The 18,859-nt window shown below is 38.6% G+C and overlaps 1 protein-coding gene across 2 annotated transcripts in view; it reads right to left on the bottom strand.

The window, feature by feature from the left end:
- The window catches only part of LOC126262304 (venom dipeptidyl peptidase 4-like), a 181,015-nt gene that overhangs the window by 73,367 nt on the left and 88,789 nt on the right, over positions 1-18,859 (bottom strand). For both annotated transcript variants that reach the window (XM_049958841.1, XM_049958840.1), the window contains exon 7: positions 5,538-5,752. In XM_049958841.1, coding sequence (XP_049814798.1) covers positions 5,538-5,752 — 215 coding nt within the window. The remainder of the gene's footprint in view (positions 1-5,537; positions 5,753-18,859) is intronic.

Raw genomic sequence — 18,859 nt, 5'->3', positions numbered from 1 at the left:
CACAAAACCCAAACATCTGTCACACAAGCTGGATGCCTACAGTTTCTCACAGATTCTGAGTCCAGTCTTCAAGAGAGGATCTGTGTGTCAGCCGTGCCACAAAAATGTGTGAATGGACAGAGCCACTCATGGCCAGGCCAAGGTAGCTGCATCAGATGTCCGTTGGCATGCATATCTGATGACAGGCAAAATTCTGGCCAAGTATAGCATGTATGGGTGCAGATCAGCAGAAAAGAAGTGAGGGCAGTGCAAACTGAGCCATTGTAGAGTACAGATGCATTTTTTGAGAATCTATCACTTCAATCTGCAGGCCACATGGGTCGAGTTTAATGAGAACTTTCCTCAGACACATTGGAAATTTGTTAGGCATTTTCCATTCATTACTGCCTTCACTTTGTCATGTCTGCAAAACACACAGTGCCCCATAATTGCAAGAAAAAGGTTCGTTTCATTCCAGACATGCATCCACTGTTTTCCTGTGCTCACACAATCAGATGATGTGCTCATCACCAAGGAGTCTACACCATCTGGAGTTGAAGGGAAGGTGATACCAGGTGCCCCCACTAGTGTAATACTAAAAAAATGCAATGACCTCCATAAGTTGACAAGTGAAGATTTTGTAGTTATCTGGGCAGGGGCTAACGATGTAACAAAGAATGAAACAAGTTGGCAATTCGTTCACTACATAAAGCCTTGTCAGCATTACAAAATACAAATACAAAGGTGATTGTAGTTGGTGTACCACATAGACATGACCTGCCTGAATGGTCTTGTGTAAACCAAGAAATTCAATCTGCAAACAGAAAACTAAAAAAAAAAACATTGAAAGGCTTCCATAACACTTGTTTTATTGATACTCCTAGTAACAAGGAGCTTTATACAGCACATGGACAACACCTTAATGCAACTGGTAAAGAACTGATTGCCACAAGGATTTATGAATTAGTGGAAACAAACAGGAAAGTGTACAAAACAGCAATAGAACTTAAATGGAAGGATACTGAAGTCTCAGATAAAGAACCAGTGAGAATTGTTATTGACACAACTCCAGCACAAATAACAACAGAATCCTTAAAAGTGAACTCTGTTTGTGTGAAGAGGACAATTACTCAAGCAATAAACTTACCCAAGAGGACAGTGCAAAAGTTTGAAGAAGCAGCAAATGAGGTGGCAGGAAAGAAGGCACCATATAAGAAGAGAGACCTACTTGCAAAAAGAAGAACAGCAAATCAAGCTCAAGGGATGAGAATACCAACACGTGGAGTATGGCAGTCAACCCGAAAAAAGAAACCACAACCAAGGGACCAGGATTTTTGGTGGGATCAGCAGTGGCTTCACAGACGAAAGCAGTTAACAAAGTGAGTCATCAAGTGGATGAACAGGTATGTGACTATCATAACACATATGATCACAGTGCATCAAGATTAAAGACATTAACGAAACCTACAACTTCAAATATAAAGTCAAATTGCTCTCAGAGGAATACAGACAGAGACAAACTACTTACTTTTCTACAAGTTAACATATGTTGTATTAGAAATAAAATTTTAGAATTAGAACATTTATGTAACACTGAGCATGTAGATGTTATATGTGTATCTGAGCACTGGTTAACACAAGAACAAGTAAATATGTTCATTCCCCAAGGGTATGTTGTGGGAGACATGATATGTAGAAAACAGAGAAAGAATGGTGGGGTGGGAATTTTTGTCAAAGAAGGAATAATGTTTTCCAGAATTGATGTATCTACATACTCCTCAGAGCTAGATGGGGAGTTTAGTTGTGTAAAACTAATGAATGAAAATATAGTGGTAGTTAGTCTATATAGGTCGCCAGATGGTGATGTAAATTTGTTTATTGAAAAATGTGAATTAATAATTTAAAAAATATTGAAGAGTAAAATGAGAATTGCTATATGTGGTGATTTCAACATAGAAATGGTAAACACACAGAGACCAGTTTCTAGGACATTTTTGAATATGCTAAGATCATTAGACCTCTATTGCACAAATAACTGTGCCACACGTAAGAATGCCTGTATAGACAATATTATTGTGAATTTCCATAGGGAGGATTTTACAGTTAGACTTGCAGGAAGTGGACTTGCAGATCATGAGCCACTACTCCTTACACTCTGTAAGAGGCAGCCAGTTAAAACTGAAGAATCTAAAGTAGTAGTGCTACGAAGACAGAAGGAAGAGTACATAAATATGTTTGTTGACAGATTAGGAAGTGCAGATTGGGACTTTATATATAATTGCCAATCTGGAAAAAGGGAAGCTGAAATTAGCTTTGGTAACTTCTTTAAAAAGTACACAGATTTATGGTATTCTTGCTCACCAGTAAAAAGAATTAGATATCCAAATGAAATGAAAAAGAAAAGTCTGAACTGGTTCACACAAGAGCTAGTAGAAATTAGAGGAAACTTGCGTATGCTGTACCAGATGCATAAACAAGCCTCTGACCAAGGGGCAGAACAGAGTGTGAACATTCATAGGTCATATCTGAAATGCAAAAAATACTATAAAGCTAAACTTCTTCTGGCAAAAAAGCAAGCAGTGGAGAACTATATAGAAAGAGCTCCCAATAAATGCAAGACAGCCTGGCAAATAATAAAACAAGAGAATACACCGAAATGCACAGAAACAGCTCTGCTTGATCCTGAAGAATTAAACGAGTACTTTTTAAACTCAGTTAAAGAAATAAGTAACAGTATCAAAGCAACAAATTCATCTGCAATGAACCTTGTTGGAACACCACTGCCTGTTAACCTGGCATTTCAATGGAGGGCTGTCACACCTGCTGATGTTATAAAAGCTGTATCCAAATTTTCAGGTTCTAAACGTATGGACTGTTATGTTATCAAATAACATAATTAAAAAGACAATACACTCAATCGCCAAACCATTACCTTATATTTTTAATAAATGTGTAGAATTTGGAGTTTTTCCGGATGCACTCAAGGTATCAAAAGTTGTCCCAGTTTTTAAAAAAGGAGACAAACATCTCCCCCAAAGCTACAGACCAGTCTCCATTGTTCCAATATTCTCAAAGGTATTTGAGGCGCTGATACACACACAAATAAGCAACTTCTTTGAAAAACACAATATCCTATGTAACAATCAGTTTGGCTTTCGAAAGGGGAAGAACACAACAGGGGCCATCTTGGAAATCATTGACCAAACCTTAACAGCATTTGAAAATAATAACACGGTATCATTGGTATTATGTGACCTAAGCAAAGTTTTCGATTGCATTCCTGTTGACATACTACTGGGGAAACTAGAGTTTTATGGGGTGAGAGGGAGCACTTAATCTGTGATAAATTCTTATTTAAGTAACCGAAAACAATTCGTTTCAGTCAGAAATTTAAATTCTTCCATCATGGAAATCAGCACAGGTGTACCACAAGGGACTATCCTTGGACCCTTCTTCTTCATTGTCGCTATTAATGATTTACCTAAAAATATAGCTCACCCTGTTGTGTGTTATGCTGACGATACAACACTACTTACACACATCAGAACATTTCAGACCTGAATAACCTAACAAAAGAAACACTAGATAAGGCCCTGGACTGGTTTGCAGCCAATAAGCTCCTATGCAACCCTGACAAAACACAACAATTTTTAATGGGAACATCAAATGAAGTAGGCAATGAGTTGGTAAAACTCTTAGGTATTCACATTGACTCAAAACTATATTGGGAGGAACATGTCAATCATGTATGTGAAAAAATATCTCAGGTGGCATACCTTCTCTTGAAACTGAGGGAGGTAGTGAGCTTGGAGTACCTCAGGGTGACATACTTTGGGCTATTCCAGTCACATATTTCATATGGTCTGATTATATGGGGGCACTCCCCTCACATCAAAAACGTATTGAAATTACAAAAAAAAGTCATACGTATAATATGTAAAAGAGGTCATAGGGAGCACTGTCGTCCTCTTTTTTCCAGACTCAGAATAATTACAATTATAAATTTATACATCTATGTGTCTGTACTCTATATTAAAAATAATATTTCAGAATTTATTGCCAGAAAGGAAACACACAAACACAACACCAGGGCGAACGGTAATTTAGACATACCACGCCACAGATTAGCGAGAACAGGAAATTCCCACAAAGTTAACCCACTCAAAATGTTCAATAAACTGCCAGTTCATGTTCAGTCTATGAATACAAATTCTTTTAAAATTAAGTGGTACAGCTGGCTGTCAGATCATCCATTCTATGACATTAAAGAATTCTTTGAGAAGCCTGAGGAGAATATAAGCATTTAAAAGTTGTCTGTAGTTAAACATATTATTTTGTGCTGTGGTTAATCGTGTCTAATTACAAAGTTTATACTATAAACAATAAAATACCATATTATATTAGATTATAAGATAGCTTGTTGTGTTAACTTTTAAAAGCTATCCTTTGTAATTTGGTACACTGCCATGCTTCAAATGTATTTATAATGTATTGACAGAAGTTTATTTTGTTATTCTGTATGTACTAGTACATCTTGTATGACGAAACCAATATCATTGTAAAATGATCTACGGTGAATAAAATTCTTGAAATTCTTGAAAATTCTTGATGTTTGAGTGGAACTGTTATGTAGAGACAATTATCATGATTACTGGTTAATGGACATTATGATATGAATTAATTTTTGTCATTTGTTCATTCACTCATTTGGCAGAATGAATACTTTTTTGCCAAGGGTACTTATCAATTCCCTTTACCACAGTGTCGCCATAGGCTACATCCTGAGCAAAGTGCAGGGGTGCAACAGCAAAGTCAGCTAACTTCACGACTGGCATGTAAATGGCAATACTCAAACGTTCCCACTTCAAGGTTTAACCCTACATCTGCCTGGCCAGTGGATAATGTTTTTGAACTATAAATGATATAATGATCTAATATTTGGAAGAGCACAATTGTTTTGGGGTTTTGTTATGTATTTTTGCACGTGATGAATGTACAGAGAGACATCCCACATCTCCAAGGTAAGGCAGCAATCACAGTAAATCGATGACATGAAGTGCCTGCGCACTCTGAGCACTCTCATCCCAGATTGCAGTTCAAGAGAAGCTCAAATTAAATGCTCTCAATGTAACAGTGCTGTGAGAGATCCTTGAAAAAACAGTTAAAGTTTGTACAATTTTTATTTGTATCACTGTTATTTAAAATCTGGACAAGATAAAATACGCGATGTTTTGCATCTCATTAGTCTTGTAATGAAGAATTTTCTGTGATATCATAAAAGAATAAATGGAGATGTTGTTGAAGAAACTCTTCATATTTGTTTGTGAGAATCAATATTATGTTGAAGAATCTGAATCCCAGCACTATTCAAGACTGCTGTAGAAAAGAAGTCTGATGACCTTATGCCATAATGGTCAGGACAAAACTGTATTTCAGGAGCAAGTCATAATGCGAGAAGTCAACAGACACAAAGTGGAGAGAATCACAACCTTTACCATTATTAGCCATGCTCACTTACAGCTATTTATAACTAGAAGAAATGGTAACAGCATTGTTACCATAGTAGGAGAAATCTGTGACTCCATTGTATATTTGGCCAGGTATGCCAGTATTTGTTAATTCAATTTCCACGTCAATTGCAGGTACTGCTGGCCTATAATATATGTTGTTCTGGTACACATAAACCAGACCACTGCTCTTTGGTATCCATGCCACCAGTTGCAATAAATGGCTGTCTGGTGCCCCATTCCTGTTCCTCAGTGAAATGGTAATTCTGTTAAAGAGACAATGTCATTAGTCAAAACTGAATTTTTGCCTTCAGAGAAGTGATTTTCTACTACTAAATGTAGATTTAATAATAAAACTTTCTTAATAAGGCATGAAGTAAAGCATTAGAAATGTTTAAAACTGACAGAAAATGTCTTCAGCTGTTGCATAGCTCTGATGCTTATGGTCTACTGACAGTCTGAGAACATATCCTAGATAAAACAATTGTCATAAAACTTCCAGTTAATTGTTTAACTTGTCATAAACAAAGAGACAATTTTGTTTGCAGAACAAAAGATATGAAACTGTAAAATACTGTTTTCTGTCTCACAGCAGACGACAATATGCCAACCTGTAGTCAATCACAGATAATACAATAACAAACACATTGCATAGAGAGGAGTTCATGTAACTTATTACATATAAATCATGCTTTAAAATATTGACTAAATAGGCAAGGGGAGAAAGAAGCAACTGTAATGTAGGTGTATTGAAATCAGTGGAAGATAAAGTTCACATGACAGTAAGACTGGGAAAAATGTGCTAATAAACTTTTACATAACTTGCAATACAATTGACATAATATACTGCCTAAATCAAAAAATATGTCTTGGTGCAGAGTAAAGGCTTGTTAAGGCTCTAACAAGAAGGAAATGAGGGTCACTGCAGAATTAATATGCATGTTTCTTAACACAATGGAGCCGATGGACGTACTTGATATGTTCACTATGTTTTATCCGTAAAATCCGATGGACGTATGTCATACGTTCTTCACTTGTGACTTATTTATTTGTGATTCAAACACATGCTTTAGATTTGTAAGTGGCAAGACTAATTGTTTGGCTTGTTGTAAGTGCATTGTTGATGGCTAGCATACGCCAATCTCTTGTGAATGGTACCAGTGTGACGTGAACAGCGCACGTGCTCTAAGTACTGTTAAAGGTTGTTTTGTTCTATGTCGGCTGCTGTGTTGTGCTATTGTGTGCATCCTTCCCATGTTTAAAAACATATAAATAGTGAATATGGCTAACAGACATCGCTTGTCAATCTTAGAGATTGAAGAACTCTTGAACAATGGCACAGAACTTGACAATCTTTTGGACAACATCGGTGATGTTTCAGAAGACGATGATGACTCAAGTGAGCTGGAGAGTGTAACTTGTGCTGCTGATAAAAATGATGGTAGTGAGTATGAAGTAGCTAATGCACAAGTTTCTATTAGTCAGGTTTGTCATTCAGATCAATAGACTCCCCTCCATAATGAATGGTGTCATTTTGAAGCACTCTCTGTATTGCCTTTATTTGAAGAAATGAGTGGAATTCAAGTTCCTGTCGATACATTATCAACAGAATTAGACTGTTTGTTGCAATTTTTTGATCACAACATGTTTCTAAAAGTAGAGTCTGAGATAAATATTTATGGTACTGATACTATTTCTGAACTTTTCCATAAGAACAGAGTCAAACCAAGATCTTTGTGGAAGAAATGCAGAGCAGTGAGGATACATGAAGTATATCAATTTTTTGCAATCATTTTACTTATGTGTGTTGTAAAGAAACCTAAACTTAGGGATTATTGGTCTGAAGACCTTGTGCTTGCTTCATCATTTGCTTCTCAGCTAATGTCACGAGACAGATGTTTTGCCATACTCAGGATGCTGCATGTGAACAATAATGCTCTATGGATACCTCAATAAGAACCAGGCCATGACCCTCTGAATAAAATAAGACCTGTTTGGGACTTTTTCACAGAAAAATGCAGTAAAATCTTTTATCCATCATGAAATCGGACTGTGGATGAAGCAATATGTCCTTTTTGAGGCAGAATCGGATCCTGTGTTTATTTGAAAGACAAACCAGAGAAATATGGGATAAAACTGTATATTGTAAGTGATGCTCAAACAGGTTACAAGTGCAATGCTGAAGTTTATACTGGAGGAAAAGGAAATGTTGACAACTCTGTCAAATCCCTGATGCTGAGGCTATGTTGTTCTTACTTGGGAAAATGACATGTGGTATACATGGATAGATTCTATACAAGTCCTGCAGTCTTTGAAGAACTATGGGAAAGAAATACATTGAGAGTTGTAACTGTGATGAAGAACAGGATAGGTTTGCCTAGAGACCTAATAAATCAAAAACTAAAGAAAGGATAAATGACATTTCATCACAAAGGACACCTTTTCTGCTTGAAATGGAAAGACAAACGTGTTGTTCACATGTTGCCAACACAGCATAAGATGATGGCTTTGCAAGCCAGTGCAAAATCCAGGAGTGGATATGTTGAGGTAGTAAAGCCAGACATTGTACTAGACTACAAATTGTCTACAACAGGTGCTAACAGAGGAGACTAGTTGATGAGTTACTATCCCTTCCAGCGAAAGACTTTAAAATGGTGGAAAAAGGTTTTCTTCCATATTTTTATGAGGGTAGTTGTGAATTATTCACAATATAAAAATATCAAAAAAGTGTGCATTAGCAGATTTTATCTGTAAATTAGCAAAGCAATTGGTTCAAAAAGGATGAGTGGAACTAAATCAAGACTCACATTCAGCATCTGGAGTTACAAGTGCAAACAGACTCACAGCACATCATTTTCCTATGAAACTACCAGCAACAGAAAAGAAAATAAACCCAGCTAGAAAATGCAAGGTCTGTTGGGAACAAGGGAAAGCTGCAGGAAATTTAGTGAGGAAAGAGTGGTGGCGGTGAATCTGTGTGCTTCCATTGAGCTGACTGGCACTTTGTTTCTGGATTGAAAAATGGCATCCACGTCTCATCCATTGTCACAACCAACGAAAAGAAAGTCCCATTCATGCTGTCATTGGGTGTCAACATTGCTTGGCAACATGCCACACAGGCAGCCATGTGGTCGTCCGTCAGCATTCGTGGCACCCACCTGGATGACACTTTTCGCATTTTCAGGTCGTCATGCAGGATTGTGTGCACAGAACCTACAGAAATGCCAACTCTGGAGGCGATCTGTTCAACAGTCATTCGGCGATCCCCCAAAACAATTCTCTCCACTTTCGCGATCATGTCATCAGACCGGCTTGTGCGAGCCCGAGGTTGTTTCGGTTTGTTGTCACACGATGTTCTGCCTTCATTAAACTGTCGCACCCATGAACGCACTTTCGACACATCCATAACTCCATCACCACGTGTCTCCTTCAACTGTCGATGAATTTCAATTGGTTTCACACCACGCAAATTCAGAAAACGAATGATTGCATGCTGTTCAAGTAAGGAAAACGTCACCATTTTAAGTATTTAAAACAGTTCTCATTCTCTCCACTGGCGGTAAAATTCCATCTGCCATACGGTGCAGCCATCACTGGGACATATTGACAATGAACGTGGCCTCATTTTAAAACAATGTGCATGTTTCTATCTCTTTCCAGTCCGGAGAAAAAAAAATCGGAGGCCTTAGAACTTGAATGCACCTCGTACATTCCAACAAGATTCATTTGAGATTTCAAGATCTCTAGAAAAAATTATGACTAGTTTATGATTAAGAATCTTTTACTGTAATCTAATAATATGTTTTTCCAGTATACTGCAGGGAACACAGCTACATGTGTACATAAGATCAGTTAGTTTTTGTTCTGAAGTTCATTACTGTCTGTGTCCACTACCTGCAGTATACATTAGCTGAAAATAGGAGAACAAAGGTATGAGCAACTGCAGAGCACAAGTAATGTCATTTGATTCAAACATTTGATACTAAAAATCTCTTTATATAAGCTAGGGGAACAATGGAAATAAGTTTATTATTGTGTATTCAGAGCCAAGTGAGACAGAAACAGATGCAGCTTGTGAATTGGATGCAGAAAGTTCAGTGCAGAAAATGCTATATCTGTACTCTTGATAAGGATCAGAAATGAATCTTCAGTGAAAATGAAAAACAAGAAAACTGTTCATGGTTGTTCTGGTATCATATCCATCAATTGCATATCAGATCTCAGGACTCAACCAGTAATCAGCCATAAAATGCCTTTTGTTTTATGGACACAGTTGCTTTTTGACAATGTTGACTGGAATACTGTCTTTCAAATTCTGAAGGTGGCAGCGGTAAAATACAAGGAGCGTAAGGCTATTTACAATGTGTACAGAAACCAGATGGCAGTTATAAGAGTCGAGGGGCAGAAAAGGGAAGCATTGGTTGGGAAGGGGGTGAGACAGGGTTGTAGCCTATCCCCGATGTTATTCAATCTGTATATTGAGCAAGCAGTAAAGGAAACAAAAGAAAAATTCGGAGTAGGAATTAAAATCCATGGAGAAGAAATAAAAAACTTTGAGGTTCACCGATGACATTGTAATTCTGTCAGAGACAGCAAAGGATTTGGAAGAGCAGCTGAACGGAATGGACAGTGTCTTGAAATGAGGATATAAGATGAACATCAACAGAAGCAAAATGAGGATAATGGAATGTAGTCGAATTAAATCGGGTGATGCTGCGGGAATTAGATTAGGAAATGGGAGGCTTAAAGTAGTAAATGAGTTTTGCTATTCGGGGAGCAAAATAACTGATGACTGTTGTAGTAGAGAGGATATAAAATGTAGACTGGCAATGGCAAGGAAAGTGTTTCTGAAGAAGAGGAATTTGTTAACATCGAGTATAGATTTAAGTGTCAGGAAGTCGTTTCTGAAAGTGTGGCCATGTATGGAAGTGAAATGCGGCCGATAAATAGGTTGGACAAGAAGAGAATAGAATCTTTCGAAATGTGGTGCTACAAAAGAATGCTGAAGATTAGATGGGTAGATCACATAACTAATAAGGAGGTATTGAACAGAATTGGAGAGAAGAGAAATTTGTGACACAACTTGACTAGGAGAAGGGATCAGTTGGTGGGGCATATTCTGAGTCATCAATTGATCACCAATTTAGTATTGGAGGACAGCATGGAGGGTAAAAATCATAGAGGGAGACCAAGAGATGAATACACTAAACAGATTCAGAAGGATGTAGGTTGCAGTAGGTACTGGGAGATGAAGAAGCGTGCACAGGATAGAGTAGCATGGAGAGCTGCATCAAACCAGTGTCAGGACTGAAGACCACATCAACAACAACACAACATGTTCTATGAATTCATAGCATTTGGAAAAGCCTTGCAGTGATCCTGTCATCTCTTGTTCCATGAATTTCATAAGAAAACTGTTATCCAGTTTCAAAATACTGTATCCACTTTTTTGTTCACAAATATGCTCAACTGTTGACTCTGTGCATTAAGCATGCATCAATATGTAGTTTTTTTTCTTTTTACCTATGGGTAGCATATGAATGCTAAGCTGTCAAGTATTCTCTCTCTCTCTCTCTCTCTCTCTCTCTCTCTCTCTCTCTCTCTCTCTCTCTTTTCCCAATAATCCCATTTTTCAGGTGCTTCTGCAGGGACTGATTTTAAGATCATAACTTCTGTTCATTCCATAGCTGATCATCAAATAATGGTTTGTTAAAAAGTGGTGACCGTGTGACACTGCTTTCAATCTTTCATAATAACCAATGTTGGCTGGTACCAGTTAATGATACAAGACAATTTCTGTGATTATATTGAAGAAGATATTAAGTGTGAGAGTAGCTTATGAAATTTTTAATGTTACCATAGTAATAAAAAGGTGTTAGTAGAAAGTACTCACAAAAGAAGGATCTAAAGTTGAGTAATAAAAACCATGAATTAGCAAAATATTTGAAAGGAAAGATTAAAATAAAATCATATGTTTTTCAGAATATTTTTTCAGTAACTGACAGTCATAATTTGATAAAAAAATTAACAAATCTAAAATGCAACCAAGAAACTGAATTAGTTTACAAAACCGTGCAGTTCAAAGTATTTTAGAAATAGTAGAGAGAAACTTGAAGGCTAATAAAAAAGAAATACCAGATGAACAGGTCACAGAATTAATGTAACTGCTAAAGGTTTCAGTAAAGTATGATTGCTTTGAGTTTAACGGAAATCTTTATCAACAGTTTGTCAACAATACACACACACACACACACACACACACACACACACACACACACACACACGTCTGCAGTCTCAGGCAAGTGAAACCACACTGCAGGCAGGATAGGAGTGGCAACTGGATGGGGGTAAGGAGGAGGCTGAGGTGGGGAGGGGGAGGGATAGTATGGTGGGGGTGGCAGGCAGTGAAGTGCTGCAGTTTAGACGCAGGGCAGGAGAAATGGTGGGGAAGGGGGGGGGGGAAGTAGCGGAAAGGAGAGAAATAATAAGAAATTAAAAGACTGGGTGTGGCAGCGAAACAACGGCTGTTTAGTGCTGGAACAGAGAGGGGGCTGGATGGGTGAAGACAGTGACTAACGAAGGTTGAGGCCAGAAGGGTTATGGGAATGTAGGATGTATTGCAGGGTAAGTTCCCACTTGCACAGTTCAGAAAAGCTGCTGCTGGTGGGAAGGATCAATATGGCACAGGATGTGGAGCAGCCATTGAAATGAGGGATATATTTGGCAGAGTGTTCAGCAACAGGGTGGTCCACTTGTTTCTTGGCCACATTTGTCAGTGGCCATTCATGCGGACAGACAGCTTGTTGGTTGTCATGGCTACATAGAATGCTGCACAATGGTTGCAGCTTAGCTTGTAAATCACATGACTGGTTTTGCAGGTAGCCCTGCCTTTGATGGGATAGGTGATATTAATGACCGGACTGGAGTAGATGGAGGTAGGAGGATGTAGGGGACACGTCTTGCATCTAGGTCTATTACAGGGGTATGAGACTTGAGGTAAGGGGTTGGGAGCAGGGGTTGTGTAAGAATGGACGAATATATTGTGTAGGTTCGGTGGATAGCAGGATACCATTGTGGGAGGGGTGGGAAGGATAGTGGGAAGGACATTTCTCATTTCAGGGCACGACGAGAGATATGAAAATCTGGCAGAGATTGTAATTCAGTTGCTCCAGTCCTGAATGGTACTGAGTTACAAGGGGAATGCTCCTTTGTGGCTGGACTGTGGGACTTTGGGAGGTGGTATAAGACTGGAAAGATAAGAAAAGGCAGATTTGTTCTTGTACAAGATTGGGAGGATAATTACGGTCAGTGAAGGCTTCAGAGAGACCCTCAGTATATTCCGAGAGGGACTGCTCATCACTGCAGATGAGATGACCCTGGGTGGCTAGGCTGTATGGAAGGGACTTCTTGGTATGAAATGGGTGGCAGCTGTCAAATTGGAGGTATTTCTGGTAGTTAGTAGGTTTGATATGGATGGAGGTACTGATGTAACCATCTCTGAGGTTGAGGTCAACATCTAACTCAGTACATCTAACTTAACATCTAACTGAGTACCATTCAGGACTGGAGCAACTGAATTACATACGCTGCCAGGTTTTTGATTACCTTTCGTCGTGCCCTGAAATGAGAAATGTCCTGCCTACTACCCTTCCCATCTCTCCTACAGCGGTATTCTGCCATCCACCAAACCTACACAATATACTCATCCATCCTTACACAACCCCTGCTCCCAATCCCTTGCCTCATGGCTCATACCACTGTAATGGACCTTGATGCAAGACCTGTCCCTTATCCTCCTACCACCACCTACTCCAGTCCGGTCATTAACATCAGCTATCCCATCAAAGGCAGGGCTACCTGTGAAACCAGTCATGTGATTTACAAGCTAAGCTGCAGCCACTGTCTGCTTCACAGCCTGTGCCATATGGATCCTTCCCACCAACACAAGCTTTTCCAAATTGTGCAGGTGGGAACTTTACCTGCAATATGTCCTACGTTGCTGTAACCCTCCTGGCCTCAGCCTTTGTTAGTCACTGTCTTCACCCATCCAGCCCCCTCTCTGTTCCTGTTCCAGCAATAAACAGCCATCATTTCACTGCAACACCCAGTCTTTTAATTTCTTTTTATTTTTCTGCTTTCCACTACTCCCCCCCCCCCCCCCCCCCACCTTCTCACCAGCCCTCCGTCTAAACTGCAGCACTTCACTGTCTGCCACCCCCACCATACTATCCATCCCCCTCCCTGCCCCAGCCTCCTCCTTACCCCCACCCAGTTGCCACTCCCGTCATGCACTGATGCTGCTGCTCGAAGTGTGGTTTCAGTTGCCTGAGACTGCAGACATGTGTGCGAGTTACATTTGTGGGAGTATATGTGTGTGTGTGTGTGTGTGTGTGTGTGTGTGTGTGTGTGTGTGTGTGTGTGTGTGTCTTTTTGTTGACAAAGGCCTTAATGGCCAAAATCTACAATTGTGTTGATCTTTTTGTTGTGCCTTTCAGGACTCAGCATCCCCACTTTATGAAAAATTAAATGTACTAATAAGCTACAAAATGAACAATGTGAACTAAATCCCAAACTTGTGATTGCAGGAAACAAATAAGTTTTGATATATTTTGCAAAGTGGCTAGTATGGGTCATATTATATGATTTGATTCAATGCACTCTCAATCTCACTAATTGGATTTATTTATTTATTTATTTATTTATTTTCATTCAGTCAAAAATCATGCAGTAGTAACACCTTTAACCACAGACAAAAATAAAAAAAAGAGATAAATTTAATTAAAGCTGTGGCCTAAAATAATGAATATCAACCACCTTCAGCAGATAAAGTTTTTGAGAATAAAATAAGAAATGGAGGCACAGTATCACCTTAGGCAACTGTGGAAATGGAAAGATTGGAAATGAAAGGTACATTTCAGTATTGTTGTTGTTGTTGTGGTCTTCAGTCCTGAGACTGGTTTGATGAGCTCTCCATGCTACTCTATCCTGTGCAAGATTCTTCATCTCCCAGTACCTACTGCAACCTACATCCTTCTGAATCTGCTTAGTGTATTCATCTCTTGGTCTCCCCCTACGATTTTTACCCTCCAGTACTAAATTGGTGATCCCTTGATGCCTCAGAACATGTCCTACCAACCGATCCCTTCTTCTGGTCAAGTTGTGCCACAAACTTCTCTTCCCCCCAATCCTATTCAATACTTCCTCATTAGTTATGTGATCTGCCCATCTAATCTTCAGCATTCTTCTGCAGCACCACATTTCGAAAGCTTCTATTCTCTTCTTGTCCAAACTATTTACCACCCATGTTTCACTTCCATACATGGCTACACTCCATACAAATACTTTCAGAAATGACTTCCTGACACTTAAATCTATACTCGATGTTAACAAATTTCTCTTCTTCAGAAACGCTTTCCTTGCCATTGCCAGTCTACATTTTATATCCTCTCTACTTTGACCATCATCAGTTATTTTGCTCCCCAATTAGCAAAACTCCTTTACTACTTTAAGTGTCTCATTTCCTATTCTAATACCCTCAATATCACCTGACTTAATTCGACTACATTCCATTATCCTCGTTTTGCTTTTGTTGATGTTCATCTTATATCCTCCCTTCAAGACACCATCCATTCTGTTCAACTGCTCTTCTAAGTCCTTTGCTGTCTCTGACAGAATTACAATGTCATCGGCGAACCTCAAAGTTTTTATTTCTTCTCCATGGATTTTAATACCTACTCCGAATTTTTCTTTTGTTTCCTTTACTGCTTGCTCAATATACAGATTGAATAACATCGGGGACAGGCTACAACCCTGTCTTACTCCCTTCCCAACCACTGCTTCCCTTTCATATCCCTCGACTCTTATAACTGCCATCTGGTTTCTGTACAAATTGTAAATAGCCTTTTGCTCCCTGTATTTTACCACTGCCACCTTTAGAATTTGAAAGAGAGTATTCCAGTCAACATTATCAAAAACTTTCTCTAAGTCTACAAATGCTAGAAACGTAGGTTTGCCTTTCCTTAATCTTTCTTCTAAGATAAGTCGTAAGGTCAGTATTGCCTCACGTGTTCCAGTATTTCTACGGAATCCAAACTGATCTTCCCCGAGGTCGGCTTCTACTAGTTTTTCCATTCGTCTGTAAAGAATTCGTGTTAGTATTTTGCAGCTGTGGCTTATTAAAGTGATAGTTCAGTAATTTTCACATCTGTCAACACCTGCTTTCTTTGGGATTGGAATTATTATATTCTTCTTGAAGTCTGAGGGTATTTCGCCTGTTTCATACATCTTGCTCACCAGATGGTAGAGTTTTGTTAGGACTGGCTCTCCCAAGGCCGTCAGTAGTTTCAATGGAATGTTGTCTACTCCGGGGGCCTTGTTTCGACTCAGGTCTTTCAGTGCTCTGTCAAACTCTTTACGCAGTATTGTATCTCCCATTTCATCTTCATCTACATCCTCTTCCATCTTCATAATATTGTCCTCAAGTACATCGCCCTTGTATAGACCCTCTATATACTCCTTCCACCTTTCTGCTTTCCCTTCGTTGCTTGGAACTGGGTTTCCATCTGAGCTCTTGATGTTCTTACAAGTGGTTCTCTTATCTCCAAAGGTCTCTCTAATTTTCCTGTAGGCAGTATCTATCTTACCCCTAGTGAGATAAGCCTCTACATCGTTACATTTGTCCTCTAGCCATCCCTGCTTAGCCATTTTGCACTCCCTGTCGATCTCATTTTTTAGACGTTTGTATTCCGTTTTGCCTGCTTCATTTACTGCATTTTTATATTTTGTCCTTTCATCAATTAAATTCAATATTTCTTCTGTTACCCAAGGATTTCTACTAGCCCTCGTCTTTTTACCTACTTGATCCTCTGCTGCCTTCACTACTTCATCCCTCAAAGCTACCCATTCATCTTCTACTGTATTTCTTTCCCCCATTTGTGGAAATTGTTCCCTTATGCTCTCCCTGGAACTCTGTACAACCTCTGGTTCTTTCAGTTTATCCAGGTCCCATCTCCTTAAATTCCCACCTTTTTGCAGTTTCTTCAGTTTTAATCTACAGGTCATAACCAATAGATTGTGGTCAGAGTCCACATCTGCCCCTGGAAATGTCTTACAATTTAAAACCTGGTTCCTAAATCTCTGTCTTACCATTATATAATCTATCTGATACCTTTTAGTATCTCCAGGGTTCTTCCATGAATACAACCTTCTATCATGATTCTTAAACCAAGTGTTAGCTATGATTAAGATGTGCTCTGTGCAAAATTCTACCAGGCGGCTTCCTCTTTCATTTCTTAGCCCCAATCCATATTCACCTACTACGTTTCCTTCTCTCCCTTTTCCTACACTCGAATTCCAGTCACCCATGACTATTAAATTTTCGTCTCCCTTCACTATCTGAATAATTTCTTTTATTTCATCATACATTTCTTCCATTTCTTCGTCATCTGCAGAGCTAGTTGGCATATAAACTTGTACTACTGTAGTAGGTGTGGGCTTCGTATCTATCTTGGCCACAATAATGCATTCACTATGCTGTTTGTAGTAGCTTACCCACATTCCTATTTTCCTATTCATTATTAAACCTACTCCTGCATTACCCCTATTTGACTTGGTGTTTATAGCCCTGTAGTCACCTGACCAGAAGTCTTGTTCCTCCTGCCACTGAACTTCACTAATTCCCACTATATCTAACTTTAACCTATCCATTTCCCTTTTTAAATTTTCTAACCTACCTGCCCAATTAAGGGATCTGACATTCCACGCTCCAATCCGTAGAACGCCAGTTTTCTTTCTCCTGATAATGACATCCTCTTGAGTAGTCCCCACCCAGAGATCTGAATGGGGGACTATTTTACCTCCGGAATATTTTACCCAAGAGGATGCCATCATCATTTAATCATACAGTAAAGCTGCATGCCCTCAGGAAAAATTACGGCCGTAGTTTCCCCTTGCTTTCAGCCGTTCGCAGTACCAGCACAGCAAGGCCGTTCTGGTTATTGTTACAAGGCCAGATCAGTCAATCATCCAGACTGTGGCCCTTGCAACTACTGAAAAGGCTGCTGCCCCTCTTCAGGAACCACACGTTTGTCTGGCCTCTCAGCAGATACCCCTCCATTGTGGTTGTACCTACGGTACGGCTATCTTTATCGCTGAGGCACGCAAGCTTCCCCACCAACGGCAAGGTCCATGGTTCATAGGAGGGGGGGGGACATTTCAGTATAAAACACAATATACTGTATAGAATTAGATCACTGTTGGTTAAAAATATAGTTGCAAAGTGACATTCTCCACTGATAACCATCTAAAGAAAAAATTAATTAATATGATTAAAACTCCAAATGACCCCTTATGCAGCTAAGGTGTTTAAAAAATTACATGCAGTGTATGTCCAGGATTTTCCATTAGACATTGGAAGGGCATTTAATATTAGGTATAAAGAATATCTTTTAGGTAGAAAAGGTACATTGACAAAACAATTGCTAATGTTGGGTGATAATCCAAAAAGTGCTGATGAAATTGTGATCTTGCTAGAGAAAAGAAAGAATGGAAACTAGATATATTTGAATTAGATATTTTTAAATACTTGGCAAGAAAATGTGGCCTCCTTTTAAATGAATAGTTACAACTGTAAACAGAGTCTTACTGTAACAGAATGGGATTACTCTTAATGAAAACTGCGATTCTGACCACATTGAAGTATTCGATACAATCTCGAAATGTTTAGACATAGTAGTACAAACACAAGAGCATAAATTTTAGCACTATAAGTTCAATATATTGAGGTAACTAGAATGCCTGGAACATAATTTTGAAGAAATATAATAAAAATGCAATGAAATATAGCTACAATCCAAACATCAGTACAACAAATGTAAATAAATGTTAAGCCTTTACTTACAAAGTTCATACATAGAAACCTGATTGTAATTATTTTTCAGGTAAATGTAAAGATGCAGGATCCATGGTAATATTAAAATAAAACTTATATTTAAAAAGGTATTAAGATTTCTCTATCAAACATTGTTGTGAAAAGGTGTTTTGCATAACTTGGCGATAACTATAATAGTAGTAGTAGTAGTTTATTCATCCAGAGACAATGTACTTTGCATGGATTTTGAACACTTTTGTACATATTGTTTATTTAGATTGTAGCAACAGTAAGATAAAAATTACTATTGGCACAGAGTACATAAATCTAATTGTTTTGTATGAAGCTATTCCAGGTATTCGTTTACACTATAATAGCAGTTGATCATTAAAAATTTGAATACTGCTTCTTTAAATGAAGACAATTTTTTTATTTCTTTTATCTTTACCGGTAGTTTGTTATACAGTCTACTTCCTTGTATGTTTGTTTGTTTCTGTGCCAAAGC

The sequence above is a fragment of the Schistocerca nitens genome, chromosome 6 (genome assembly GCF_023898315.1).
Source record: "Schistocerca nitens isolate TAMUIC-IGC-003100 chromosome 6, iqSchNite1.1, whole genome shotgun sequence".
Classification (NCBI taxonomy): Eukaryota; Metazoa; Arthropoda; class Insecta; order Orthoptera; family Acrididae; genus Schistocerca; species Schistocerca nitens.
The sequence above is the reverse complement of the archived record's forward strand: the minus strand, read 5'-3'. Positions and strand labels throughout refer to the sequence as shown.